Source organism: Mastigoproctus giganteus, chromosome 10, assembly GCF_048544385.1.
Source record: "Mastigoproctus giganteus isolate SK-2022 chromosome 10, ASM4854438v1, whole genome shotgun sequence".
NCBI classification, from domain to species: Eukaryota; Metazoa; Arthropoda; class Arachnida; order Uropygi; family Thelyphonidae; genus Mastigoproctus; species Mastigoproctus giganteus.
The window spans coordinates 39,723,819-39,738,737 of record NC_143584.1 but is presented as its reverse complement, the minus strand read 5'-3'; the positions used below and the strand labels follow the sequence as shown (position 1 = coordinate 39,738,737).

At 34.4% G+C, this 14,919-nt stretch overlaps 1 protein-coding gene across 1 annotated transcript in view; it reads right to left on the bottom strand.

Moving 5' to 3' along the window:
* LOC150078993 (importin-13-like) overlaps positions 1-14,919 on the bottom strand; it is a 250,429-nt gene that overhangs the window by 207,483 nt on the left and 28,027 nt on the right. Inside the window, exons 2-3 of the mRNA XM_090382915.1 lie at positions 12,545-12,664; positions 7,895-8,062 (exon numbers count right to left, since the gene is read on the bottom strand). Coding sequence (XP_090239041.1) covers positions 7,895-8,062; positions 12,545-12,664 — 288 coding nt within the window. The remainder of the gene's footprint in view (positions 1-7,894; positions 8,063-12,544; positions 12,665-14,919) is intronic.

Genomic DNA, 14,919 nt, shown 5'->3' with positions numbered 1-14,919 from the left:
TTGTTAAGGGGAAGTCTTGCCTGACCAATTTGATTGGATACTATGATGCAGTCACAAAAGAACTGGATGCAGGGAATAACTTTGATATTATATACTTGGATCTTAGAAAGGCTTTTGATACTGTTGCACATGGAAGACTGCTGCACAAATTGGAGCAGTGTGGCATTGGAGGCAAATTGCTGCTATGGATAAAGGGGTGGTTGAGGGGGAGGAGACAGAGAGTGGTACTCAATGGACACTGCTCATCATGGACTAATGTTATTAGTGGAGTTACTCAGGGTTCAGTATTGGGTCCTTTATTGTTTTCTGTATTTATAAATGATATTGATGATGGTATATCAAGCTTAATGTCCAAGTTTGCAGACGATACGAAGGTTGGCAGGGTAGTCAAGGACACTACTGACACTATGCTGCTGCAACAGGATCTGGAAAGGTTGAGCAGATGGGCTGAGAGGTGGCAGATGAAGTTTAACATTGACAAACGTAAAGTACTACATATGGGAAACAGCAAGCCCAGAGCAACGTATCAACTCTGTGGTACTACACTGACAGTGGTAGAGAATGAAAGGGACCTGGGGGTGGTTGTGCAGGCAGATATGAAGTTCTCTGAGCAGTGCAGACGGGCTGCAAGAGTAGCTCATGGTGTATTGTCAATGCTATATAGGAATTTTTCTAGCAGGGATAAGGAGGTGATTATTCCCTTGTATAAGGCAATGGTCAGGCCACACCTAGAGTACTGTGTACAGGCCTGGAGGCCTCATTTCAAGAAGGATGTAGAGCTGCTGGAACGAGTACAGAGAAGGGCAACAAGATTAGTGAATGGAACAAAGGGGTGCTCTTACGAAGAAAGGCTTAAGTTTTGCGAATTACAGTGTCTGGAGACTAGACACCAGCGAGGTGATCTGATAGAGGTGTACAAAGCCTTGAATGGTTTGAGCATGCTCAATGCTGATGGGATTTTTCCTCTTGCGCAGATTAATCACCTGAGAGGGCATAAATTCAAATTGAGGAAAGACAGGTAGGATAGATGTGCGGAAATTTGCCTTTAACGAGCGGGTGGTTGGTAGGTGGAACAGACTTCCATCCCTTGTCGTGGAAGTTGATAGCCTAAATAAGTTTAAGGCTCAGCTGGAAAGGTATTTCGAACGAGCATGGGGGTGAAGTGGAAGTGGTTATTTTTTATTTATTTATTTTACTTTATTTTTTTTTGGCTGATGCTGCATAAGCTTGCTTTCTTGCATCAAATGCCTCTACTAATGCTAATGCTAACATTTGTATCTCATCGATAGAAATTGTAGTGTCAGACATTGTAGTAGTTAACGCATCAGCAGTCGTGGAAAATTTGAAATTCTTCTGTGCATGGAAAAATTTGGAAAAAAATCAGCAAAAAAATAACTCAAAATGGTTAATTTTTTTGATGACACCTATATTTTTAATCTTTTCTGAACAACTATGAAAAATCCATGTTCTATATTGAAAACATATTTTTATTAATTTTTGAAGATAAAAATTCCTTTAGACCTGTTGGCAAGCAAACGTAAAACTGTGTCCCTCATCCTACGTTTTGATTGGGGCAGAACATGTTAGTGACAGGAATGCTCAATGTATTTAGACTCAAGCGTTTAGGGCATAAGCCTCAAGCTATGAAGGAGTCTAGACTATGTATAAATATAGTGCAAACGCATCAGAAATACATAGCTATATCTGAATAAATCAGAATATTAGTAAAACGGCATCGTTTTAAGGGTGCCGTTTCAGGGCCAAATAGCCCTGAAATGGTGCCGTCTGGGTGGTGGTATCCATCTGAGAATAAGTAACATTAGTCTTCTCCTTAGGTGAAGTGTTACTTATTCGAAGTAGTGCAATATCATGGCAACTCGTTGTGAAGGTATTCACAATATGAGATATAACTTAAAACGATGCCGTTTTACTAATATTCTGATTTATTCAGATATAGCTATGTATTTCTGATGCGTTTGCATTATATTTATACATAGCTTGAAGCCCTGATCATGTAGGTTATGTTATTTTCTATTTAGCTAAGCATTTTGAAAGTCAACAGTGTTATACAGGGAAGTAATAGAATGGTATGTATTGGCATCACAGGTTATAGTGTAGCATTTTTTTTTTTTTTTTTTTTATACTCCTATCTCTTAGTGCACTTGAAAATTTTAAATTAAAAACTTATCATGCCTCAAACAAGAGCAGCAAATCAAAAAACTCAAAATAACAGGAATGCCTGGCTTGGGAGAGAAAACTGTTGAGTGAAACTACCAATAGTGTGATTTTGTTGCACTTTGTTACAGGGAATGTGAGGAAATTAAGTAACCTTTTAGCATCTGATTGGATTATATGAGGGTTTGAAAAATAGGGTTGATGCCCTTGAACAAACAAAAGAGAAGGATCCATCAAGAACACAGCCATTCAGCATAATGTGATGGACCTACAAGATATAGCTATTGTAAGAATTTCATTGTCAAGGAAATGGTAGATATATTCTATAAGAAGGATATGCGGAATATGAATAGGATATGTCTGCCAGAGGAAAAAGCTAATGGCCATGTACAAAGGTCAACTTTTAAGGGCAAAAAAAAAAAGGCAATTATATATATATATATATATATATATATATATATATATATATATATATATATATATATATATATATTTTTTTTTTTTTTTTTTTTTTTGTTAGTTGCTGGCACATCAGCTTCTGTGGCCATACTGCACCTCCCAAGATTTTTGCATTTTCTACTCTGATCCAAGCCCAAGGCGGGATTCGAACCTGTAACCTTTGGGTTACAGGTCAAGTGTCAGGCACTTGACCCACCCAGCTAGCCCGGTCGGCACTATATATATATATTGGTACTAATGATATTAAGGGTAAGAGATCTGGGAACTTACTTAACAATGCTAAGAAAAAGTTGAGTTAGGATTAAATTTCAAAAGTGTCTGTAATTTTGCCCACACATGATAGGAGGGAGTACATGATTAGATTCCCATCAATTAATTCAACCTGGAAAGACTGTGCAAGGCTCAAGGGTATACTGCTATGCTTTTCAATGTGTTATTCATATTTTTATATACACTTTGTACAAATATGCCCCATATTAAAATCAGTATAATACTTACACTGGAAATATGAGGACATTATTGGCTCTCTAAGTCTAGATCCTAATTAGGATCTAGACTTAGAGAGCCAACCACTCCAGTCGAATCTTTGAATTTTTTACAGAAATTGTGACTTTTGTATAGGAACACTACTGCCAAATCTTAGAGCAGAATTTTTCCCCAGCATGGTCCACACCTGTTAAGAGGCGAGACCAAGGATGGAATACACTTAAATAAAATGGGTGCAGCAAGAATCTTTACTGATGCTATTGAAGCAATTTAGGAGAAAACTGTTAGCCTGGGGAGAGACACACATTAATGGTGACTGTAAGCAGAGATGAAAGTGATATAAGCACTTATTTTTACTTTCAGTAACTCTGACAGAGCCCACATATTTGCTTTGCTTCCCAGAGCAAAATATCAGGGATTACACAAGCTGCAGTTGCTATTGTAATCTCTAACCATGCTTCTATAAAGACATGCAACAGCATGATTGTCCCAACAGATAACTTCAGGACAGCTTTGTGGAAGTCTCCACCATTTATTTGCAATTTTCCTTCGACATTTTCTGCCATTCAGTCTTCAAAACCGCAACTTGTTCATCTATTATTTTGCTCATTCCCTCCTCACATACACCTAACAATTCAATTTATTCTAGAGGTTCTCTATAGGATTGTAGTCAGAATTATGGGCTGGCCAGCCTAACTTTCAGTTGTGTCCTCAAATCAATCAGTCACAGAGTGAGCAGTATGACATTAAGTGTTGCCCCTATTTATACAGATATACATTGTGGCAGCACATCAGCCTTCCCTGATGTGCTGCCACAATGTAGATTAACACATTGTCCAGGATGCCTAGATAGGCCACAGTATTCACAGGTTTGTCCAAAACAATCAAATGATCTCAGGCAAAACCACAAAAAAAAAAAAAAAAAAAAAAACCAGCACCAGCGCAACAAAAAACTGCTTCTGCCAAACTTCTTCAATACAGGTAGCTGTCTACATCTGCTACACCCAGGTACAACCATGAGACTAGATTATTGTACTGTGATTTGTCACTCAAAAGTACATTCCATTCGTCTATGGTCCAAAAATGGTCTTTAAAACCAAATTAGATGTCATCTGGCCAGCCAGGGTTATTAATGGTTTGTGAAAGGCTGCACAACCACAGTAACCCATATCATGCAGTCCTGCACATTGTACTGGTGCTGACATGTGTCCTGAGGGCACATGTCAGCACCAGTCACCATCATCTCACTGAGGGCCTGTGTAGGTGTTACCACAATGTTGACCCACACTCTGAACAGACTATCCTTCACAGGACTTTCCTCTCATGTTCCATCAACCTCAGAATATTTCAAATTCATTTTTTTTTTTTTTTTTCAGCACCAGTCTACTTCCATTTGCAATTCACATCACCAAGTCATCAACCGAGGTATCTTCAGTGCCACTGAAATATTAAGAACAGATCACTTACTTATGTGCCACCCTATTATTATTCTGCACTGGAAGTCTGTTAACTATGTCAATCACAGCATCCTGCATCCACAACTGTCAACCCTTGAAGGCCTAGGAGCATATTTATAGTTGTCTGACATATGGTGCTTGGGTAGATTATCGCCAGCAATCAATGGACAGGTGTCTGGATATTAATGGCAGAACAGTGTATGTGTCAAATATATTATTAAATACTAGATAGTATGAATCAGAGCTGTACTATTTTTCATTTCCTGTGATCACGACATACGGTTGAAAAGCATTGTCAGCTTCAGGAAGGAAAATCGTTTTGAATATTTTCATTAGATTCTTTTAATTGCATTAATTTGATTTTTAATTGTTTTAAATTGTGTTAAATTGATTATTTAATTATTTATATTTTACTCTAATGTACCAGTAAGTTGTCGATTTTTTCGTTTTTATTTCTGGAGGGTACATACGGAAGTGTTCTACGCACTATATTGAGGTAAACTCCTCTTATTATTTTACTATTATTAAATACTAAAATACAATATCTGCATGATTTTTCAGAATACAATTACAGTAATACCCCGACTTACGCGAACTCGGAGTTACGCGGTTCTTGATTTTTTTCGTTTGGCAACGCTGCCACCCACTATCTTCAAGGTCGTTTTTCATATGTTATCGATATACGGTGCGACGGCGGAGAATGAGAGCGAAAGATGAACAAAATTCAACTTTGCTGCTTTTATGTTTTTTATATCAATGAAGGGGAAACACATTTCACCATAATAACGTAAAAACCAACACAATTCCAGCTATCGGTATAATCGCAAATGCAATTAGATCGAGTTTACTACCAGTTTATAACAGATTTCACTAGCAGAAACGCAACTGGATTTTTATTGTTTTATGGTAGTAACCACTAGAAATGTGAGGTGTTAATAGTGTATCTCTGCCTTTATGGTGTTGTTTATTCAGTAGCTACATGCGCGCAGCTTTGTTTATGCGTATCAAGCGTGCCTCCTCGTTTTGTAATTGTGCTTTATTCCCTAAAAATGAGTAAAATACTTAATTAAAAAGGTGTGAAAAGGAAGCGTCCTGGTGAAGACTGCAGATTCAGAGAGAAAAAGAAAAGCAATTATCGATAAACAGAGGCGGACTGGGTCAAAAATTCTTACCCGGGAAAATTTATAGTGGCCTCATACTATGGTTTATGGCCAAAATCACACTGGCCCACCGGGGTTTCCCCGGTAAGGCTTATGGCCAGTCCACCTCTGTCGATAGAGAAAAAATATGAAATTGTGAAACGCTTTGAGCGAAATGAAAGACCATGTGATATTGCACGTGCTACAGGCCTAAATGAAGCAACGGCGAAAAGCACATGACAATTGCAAACTTGACAGGTTGAAAATTGAAAAGGGCTCAATTGTAAAGGGCTTAAAAATTTTATAAAACATAGAATCCAACGAAGAACGCGTTATAGCTACAAAGCAAGAAATAAAAAACTTATTAGCTTGCTACGAAGAAATTCTGTGTGAAAAAAAGAATGCGCTGTGTCGTCAGACGAATTTGTTAGATTTTATGAAGCCATCGACATAACTTTTTTACGTAAGTCATTTGTTTTTTTTAATACATATTTTGTATTAATATGTGTAAAGAACTGCAATTTTATTAATATTTTTCTTCTAAACTAGTGTTTTTGTTAGTCCTTGGTCCCAATTAAGCAAAATTTATATGTATTTATATGCAAAGTTTTACCCCGACTTACGCGAATTCGACTTACGCGATTTTCGTCGGACCCACCTATCGCGTAACTTCGGGGTATTACTGTATAAATATAATATCTGACCCAAACTTTGTTTCTTTCATCATTACTGGTAAGGAATCATGAGTGTGTGTGTGTGGCTGTGACCCAGAAACAAAGCCCAGCCTTCTCTGAGGCAAAAAAAAGTAAGTCAGATGTCATGTTAATCAAAAATTTAATCAAATTTCATGCTTATAATCATATATTATATGATTAATCATATATCATATCATATAATTCTGACTCTTAAGGCAATATTCATTAGGAATTTGTCCTGCATGGTAAACAAGGAACCAATTCTATGGTGATATATGCTGTTCAGAGAATATGGTCTGAAAAGTCACTTTGGGGAATTGGCACTAGCATTATGACAACATCCCTGCTCACTTAGCACTTTTCATTCAAGAGTTTCTTGTGAGTCACTCCATCACTGTGGCTTCCTGACTAACATACTCACTGGATTTAGTTTCCTGCCATCCCCCCCCCCCTAAAGCTTAAAGCCTCCTTGAAAGAACAGAGTGCACATTGACTGAGGAAATTATTCAGAATACGACACAGGGCCTATCAGCAATTCCAAAAAAAAGTCTTATCACAAATACTTCCAGAAGTTGTGGTAGCACCGAAATCTGAATGTACAATGTTGAGGAGGGTAATTTGAAGGAAACCATTGAAGTAGCTAGTAAGTAAGCTTCTTCATTTTCTAAGTAATATTTTGGTCTTCAGTTTTAATCACACCTCACCCTTAAGTGCATTTTCTTGATCACAGCAAAGGGAAATAATTTAAGATACTAAGCTAATAAATTAGCTATGAGAAGTTTGCTCCTACAGTGATTTAATCAAGAATATTGTATCTTGTGGGACCATATAGTCACAACATACATAAAAATGTATAACAATTGTACAGTTATAATCTGTAGCCATGACCTGTACCAAGTTAGTCTTGATTCTATAGGCCGTAATGTAGTTTCAGTGATGTTACGAGTTGGTACGATCTAATTTTTGCTTATTTTTCATGTACTTTTTTGTACAAAATAAGATATTTAAATACGTTCTCCCTAAGAAAATATACAAAAATAATCTAAATATATGATAAATTAATGTGAACTACTTTTTAAAGTCATGATTAAAGTCATAAGCTTATACTTGTATTAAGCCATAGTGGTATAGTATTCCATGTGGCACAATCGATAAACATATATAAAAAATAAAAAAATAAAAAATTAATAATAATAAATAAATAAATAAAAATAACACAAATTCATTTAATTAAAAAATATATACCTGAAGGTTTTACCCAAAAAAAATTGATAGGAGAATACAAATACCTTTTCAAATTACAATTATCTGCCCCTTTTTTAAACGATAAATACCATTCTCAAAATTAAGATCTCAGCAACTGAAAACTAATATTCTCATGTTGAGATGTGGTACTAATTAACATACTGATACCATAAAAATTATTACACTATAAAAGCATTTCATCCACCATTAAACATATGTTCTGATGTCTATTACTTACAGCAATACAAAGTCGTGTTAGAACAATTTTAGGTCCTCCAGCATAAGTAATAACTGCTTCCAGTAGCCTATTTCTCAGTGACTCATGTTGATCAGCTGGTAATTCATGCCAGAATCTTGTTATTTTGACTTGAAGGGTGCTTGCTCCAAAAAACTGAACCTCGTGAGGCTAATTAAAAAAAAAATAATAAAATAATATATATATATATATATATATTTGTTCTCATTTATTACTCTTCTTCCTTAATATATGCTTTTGCTGTCTTAGCTATCAGTCGGGCTAAAGTCATCCAGCCTGTTAACAACAAAATTATTTTTTAACTTTAATTATACTTATCCATTTATCGCATAAATCACCTTTTGACCATGTTAAACAGGCAGATGATATCAGAAACTGATAGCCGGGTTAATTGTAGGGGGGACATATTGAAAGGGTTAGCCCTCGATAAAGTCCCTTTCAATGTGTCCTATTACCTATAATTGACTTGATATATATTATTATTATGTTTATTAATTGTTTTATTTTTACTTTGACTAATGATCATCCTTTACTAGGTTTGGCCTCGTGGACCAGTTATGGCTATTATAGGGTTAAGTAGCTACCAGCTTATCCTATATGAAATATATCTTACCTATTTTACTAATTGTACTTAAACTATACAAAAAAAAAAAAAAAAAAAATATATATATATATATATATATATATATATATATATATATATATATATATATATATATATATATATATATATATATATATTATTCTTTTGTAATATGATAATTCATGTTGTATTTTATTTTTAATATGCTTTTGTAGTAGTTTTACTTAATTTATTTCTATCTCTAGCTTTTTCTGTTGTCCCAGTAGCTGTTTTAGCAATGCATGGTACGAACAGAGTACATATTGTTATTCTTTTTTGTATTATCGTTCTATTGTGGTTTATTCCGTCTTTGTTCATTTTCTTAATTACAAGTATTTTCTTAATTACATGTATTTTCTACACATAGGTATATGAAAAAGTAGATTTTTCTGGGGGAGGAAGAGATAGTCTACAAATCTTAAATAAGTAGAAAAGGAAGAGGGGAAAAGAGTGTAGTAAGTCATATATGTTAATACAGGGTGGGCCATACATCAGTTTGCTTAGAAAGGATACACCATGAAGTAAATTGCTGAAAACAATTTGAACAAATAATATTAATGAAGTAATATGGGGAGTAGTGTTTCCATGAGGGAATTTCTTCCCAGCATTTCTCGGGAAATTTATGTTTTTCCAAATCCCGATAAAAATCGGTCGAGAAATCGGGAAAAAGTAATAATTCCCTGCAAGAATTAAAGCTTAACAATCAACACAGAGACATTACTGGTTTGTGTTGACATAGGTGGAATCCACCTATGTCAAGTTGAAAGCAAGAGCAGGACATGTGGAGTGGAAGGTTAACTTAGCTTTCCATTTCCAGTCGACTTCCAGAAATGTCGACCTTAACCTGGTTACGGTCGACATTTCCGGGAATCAGACAGGAGCATGTAGAAGAGAAGTGGTCACGATCTAATCAGTCAGTCTTCCATGTAACTGTTGCCTGGTTATAAAAGTGTGTTCATGGCCCTGTCTTCTTCTAACTAAGTCGTCCTTGTAGATAAAGTTTATACGCAGAGTATACTTTATACAAATCACATGAATGGTGTTCCTTTTGGAAGCAAAATTAAGTCCTTAAATGAGTAAAGAGTACAAAGAATACTGGAAATATTTTAAGATAGATAAAGGAAATCAGTCAGTTCATTGCCAGGGCCAGATGTAGCCGAGTGGACAAGAGCACGAGTGCAGTAGCACACGCTCTTTGAGTAGACTGGGGTTCAAGCTCGTGACTGCTAAATACAATATACATTTGTATTGATTGAGTTATTGTAAACTCAACTGACCTGGTGGTCATGTGAGAGTACAAACAAGAACTTTTTTTTTTAAATCATTGCAATGTAAATCATCTTTGACGAGTGGACTTCATAAGCATCTCCATTCATGGCATGAAAATAAAAAAAAAAAAATGAAAATAATTGTGATGAGCCAATGCCTACTACCTCTAAAAAGCAATGCACAATTTAACAGTATGTCAAAGGACAAGAGTCACAAGATTTAGAAAAAGTGGTAAGCAAACTTGCAGCAGCAGATGGATTATCTATCAACATCATCTTAAAAAGTGAATTTATTAGGGCAAGTTTCTTAAGCAAAGGACTGCAGTTGCCAAAAAGTCCATCAGTTATGGTAATAATATATAACTATTACAGTAAAATAGAACTGTACATTGAGAAATTTAGTGCTTTCAAATGAGAAAATAAGCATTTGCATAGACGAGCGGACCAGTTGTAGGAATTGAAGACATGAACGTTCAATTATACTACTATGAGACTTCATTAAATCTTGGTTTAATAAGAGTTAATGAGAACTGTCCTGCAGAAAAAGTGTTATCCTTACTTCAGGAAAGATCAGAAACCTTTGAATTAAAACTTGAAGCAAATGTGGTTGCAACAACTGGTGATGGTGCAGCAGTTATGGAAAAATTCGGAAATTTATCACAGACTATTCGGCAGTTATTTTACAATGCACTTCAACCTTGTTGTAACGAAAGTATTTTACACCAAACAGTTGAAAGATGAAGCATCAAAAACAAGCAGCAGCGGAAGCGAATACGATGCAGATTCTGAATATGAGGAAGATAAAGCAATGACTCCAATTCAGATAATGTAGCTAGAGCCGATCAGTATGATCCGCAAGATGATGTCTCTCCAGCAATTTTTGGTATAAGAAAAATTGTTAAACTGTTTAAATATTCTCCAGCAAGGAATACTCTTATGCTGCAGGCAATAATCAAGAGTGAAAAAAAAAAAAAAAAAATGGAACTACAAGTCATTTTGGACTATAAAACATACTGGAAAAGAATGTTTTACAGTCTAAAATGGACTGTATGGACTGTAAAGACATCATCTTGCAGATCATACTGATTGGCTCCGGCTACATTATCTGAATCAGAGTGACTGCTTTCATCTTTCTCACATTCAGACTCTGCATCATATTCACTTCTGCTGCTACTTGTTTTTGATGCTTCATCTTTCAACTTTTTGGCATAAAACACTTTCATTACAGTTTTGGACTGTAAAACATGCTGAAACAGCATGGTTTAAGTCTTAAATCCAATAAAAATTGTTTTACGACAGGTGAAGCTCGGTCACTTATGGAAAGAGGAATATTATGAAATTGTGAAAGATATGTTAAATTGCTTAAAACCTGTTAGATTAGCAGTTGAGGCATTAAGTAATCATGATGCAAACCTCCTAACAAGCAAAGTAATTAAGTTTCTTTTTAGTAATGTGGAAAAGCAGAATTCTACTTTGAACAGCATGCTTTTAAAAGAAATTAGAAATTAATTGCTTAAATTCAGGAATAAAGATCTAGTATCCCTCATTAAATATTTAAGCAATGTTAGTTGTTTATGTGAGGTGGAAAAGAATGACTTTTTGCTTTGGCAAACAAGAATGAAGTAGCTCGATTAGCAAATCATTAACGGAAAGACTTTTTTAAAGTAAAATGTGCTTTAACAGAAGAAATGCAAAGAGAAGATGTGAATGTTGTCGTGGAATTCTCCAACGAAGTCAGAAAGTGATCTAAAATCTGAATTAGCAAAAGCAATATTGATTTCAACAGAAAACCAAAATCAAGGTAAGCAGACAAAATGTTTTCATTGTTAAAAAAGGAAATGAGCTTATATGAAGCAGCATGTACCCTAACGCCCAACTTGAAGATGCTTTTGGATGCACTCTTAACAATTTGACCAATGTCAATGCAAAATGAAAAATTTTTCTACGTCTGGAATATTTGTCATGAAACAAAGATCAGGACTATCGGATAGGGCAATCAATGGCCTTGATCTGGTAATTAAACTTTTCTGAGAAAAGAAGTCTTGAATCTTTTCTCTTCTTATATTCCTTGGTTAATGCTTCAGTATAAACTGACTGTAGCAATCTGGAGACTGAACACTTTGGTGTGGTACCAAGTAGATGGAAATTCTAACAAATGTTTTCAAATTTAATTTTAAGAATGACAACTTTTAAATATTAAATATTTGTGGTATTATCTTTAAATTTTTCAGATGATTTTTATTTGGCATTTATTTTGTGTTAATGTTCCCTTCTTTTAATGTTTTCTATTATCAGATGTCTATATCAAGTAGAGATCGCTTTTACACGTTATTGTAATATATAATCTTGTCAATCTTCATAATAATAATAAACTATACATTTATTATATCTTTTTTTTTACAGAAAACCTCTGAAACTTTCAGTATAAACCTATCACAGAAAAATGTTTCACTGTTTATCATTATAGTCACTCATTTAAAAACACGTAAATAAAATGTTATGAAAAATACAGAATAATTTACATTTCAAGGATTCTCGAGAATACCGATTTCTCACTCCTGAATCCCAAAGATTAATATCAATCAAGAATTTGGAAACACTAATGGGGAGAAACTTGACATCAAGATTTAAATTGTAAAAATTATTTCTTAGTAAACCGTTTTCTAAAAAAACAAAAGTTAATTAATAATCTTCAAATAACATACTGAATAATAAATATTTAAAATTTATCATAATACATACTTTGGAAGGGTTTAAAAGTTCCCATGCAAAATTCCAAGCCTCAGGAGATATCTGAGCAACAGTTAAATAATGATTGGCTTGGGGCTGAGTATGGACATCATAATAAAACTGCTGTAAAGTCTGGAAAGTTAAATGAGTTATGAATATTAAAACATACAAATCAACTAATATATAAAATATAATAATAATAATAACCATTCTTCAAAGGCAACTTGCAAAATTCACTACACAACTGAAGTCATCCACACAGAAACAAACAGTCAAACCTGATACTTTCCAAAGTCAAGAATTAGTTAAGCATATTTTTATTATATCAGTGAGTGCAAGGAAGAAATGAGAGATAATAAAATTACGATTTAATGTTGTTGTTATTTGGTTTTTAGGAGCATTAGCAACTAAGGCCACATTGCTCCGGAGATATGCAGTGGTCATTCTCTGACCTTTCCGCATCCTCGTATTTGGTGGTCACGGGCTCGAACTCCAGTCTAATCAAGAAGCGTGTGCTACGCACTGCTGCTCCCGCCCACCTGGCTACGGAGGTGCCTACAATTTAATAATATTATCTACATCAATAGGTAGTATTAGGGAATATATTTTTTTCATAAATAACAATAAAAACAATTTCTCATCAATAATAATATAATATAAAAGTAAAATATCGAATATAAAAATAAGTTTTCAAAATTGAAGTGGTTGTTTCAATTGATTTTTATGCACTCAAAATTAATACTATTACACAAAATTTAAGAAAATCATAAAGTAAACCTTATGTTTAAAACAAGTGAAATCCTCCTGTATGAGTATTATACTTATGTGGCAGAATTTGCATTGATGAACAGCATTCAACATTAATTGAATTATAAATTAATTTGAGTTACCTCAAGATGTGTTGAATATTAAACATTATGAAAAGGCTATTCTATTATTCATTTTTTAAAAAGCAACTGCTATGACTGCATGTTTCAAGGTTCACTAATTTGTCATCAAATAGAACTATCTCAATTGGTGCATAATTGAGACAATTCAATTTTTTTTTTCTTGTGCATAACAAAATGCTTCTAAGCAAGTTTCCGTGTGATATAAAGAGGTTAACTTCAAGGTTTATTATTTGCAAGTAGTCCTATAGACTTATGAATGCTTGCTTTGGTAACAATGCAAGCATTTCCACTATACAGCTCTCACAAAGGGTGGAAAAGGGTCTCATATGATAACAATTTGTGTTACACGATTATCAGATCAGACAACTGAGCATAAGTATGGTGAATATCTGGTGACCATTATCAACTCAATGTATTGTCTACCAATGAAGTTCAGAGGAATGATGTGTTGTTTCCCACGTTTTGAACCAGGACTGCTAGGTATAGTCATGGTCAAAAACAAGCAATGATAAACTGTATGCTAACATTCTGAACAATTCACAGTGCCCAAACTCCAAGAGTTCCATAAAGATGGAACCCGCCATATTCCAGCTCAATAATAATGCTCCATTGTAGTGTGTTATGTAAAAATTGTTCTTTACATCCATTTCTTTTGATGTCATAAAAGCTTATCAGATATGATTTCCTTTTAACAAGTGCATGCTGTGATTCTTGTATAATTTCACTCCTTCCCAGACCACAACACAATACATCCTTAATCATGGATTCCATAACTTTCTGCATCTCAGAAATTACGGAACTTACAGACCTGTAATTACTGGGGCAAGAAAGTGGCCTTGATCTGGTAATTAAACTTTTCTGAGAAAAGAAGTCTTGAATCTTTTCTCTTCTTATATTCCTTGGTTAATGCTTCAGTATAAACTGACTGTAGCAATCTGGAGATTGAACACTTTGGTGTGGTACCAAGTAGATGGAAATTCTAACAAAACTAAACTCCAGAGAAGCATTTCCCAAACTGTGGTCCACATTAACTTATGAAAGTGGTCAGGGATTTGAAAATAAAACGAAGCCTTTTTGTGAAAGATAACAATCCTATTAATAGTGGTGAGAAATACATGTATACACGTACTAATAACATCCTTATGTATAGTACATATGTTAAGTATATGTAATTTATAACATATAACTGCATTTAAATTTTTTTTTTACAAGTGTGGCTTCTATTTCAAATATAAACCTGGAAAAAAGTTGGGGAATTCTACTCCAGAGGACAGAGCTCAGCTTTTGTGTTGTTTTGCAAAATTCATTGCAGCTATACAAGGCTAGTTTGTCTTTTCCAACATGCTACTATCTCCTAAAGATTTCCGGCACCTATTCCAATAGTATGGGTACAGATATCAGATAGTCAAACTTTTAATGCCCATCAGCCTAAAGATATTCTATTTCATACTTCATACACAAGTTCTCTTAAAAAAAATTCGCCCAATTCCTTAAAGA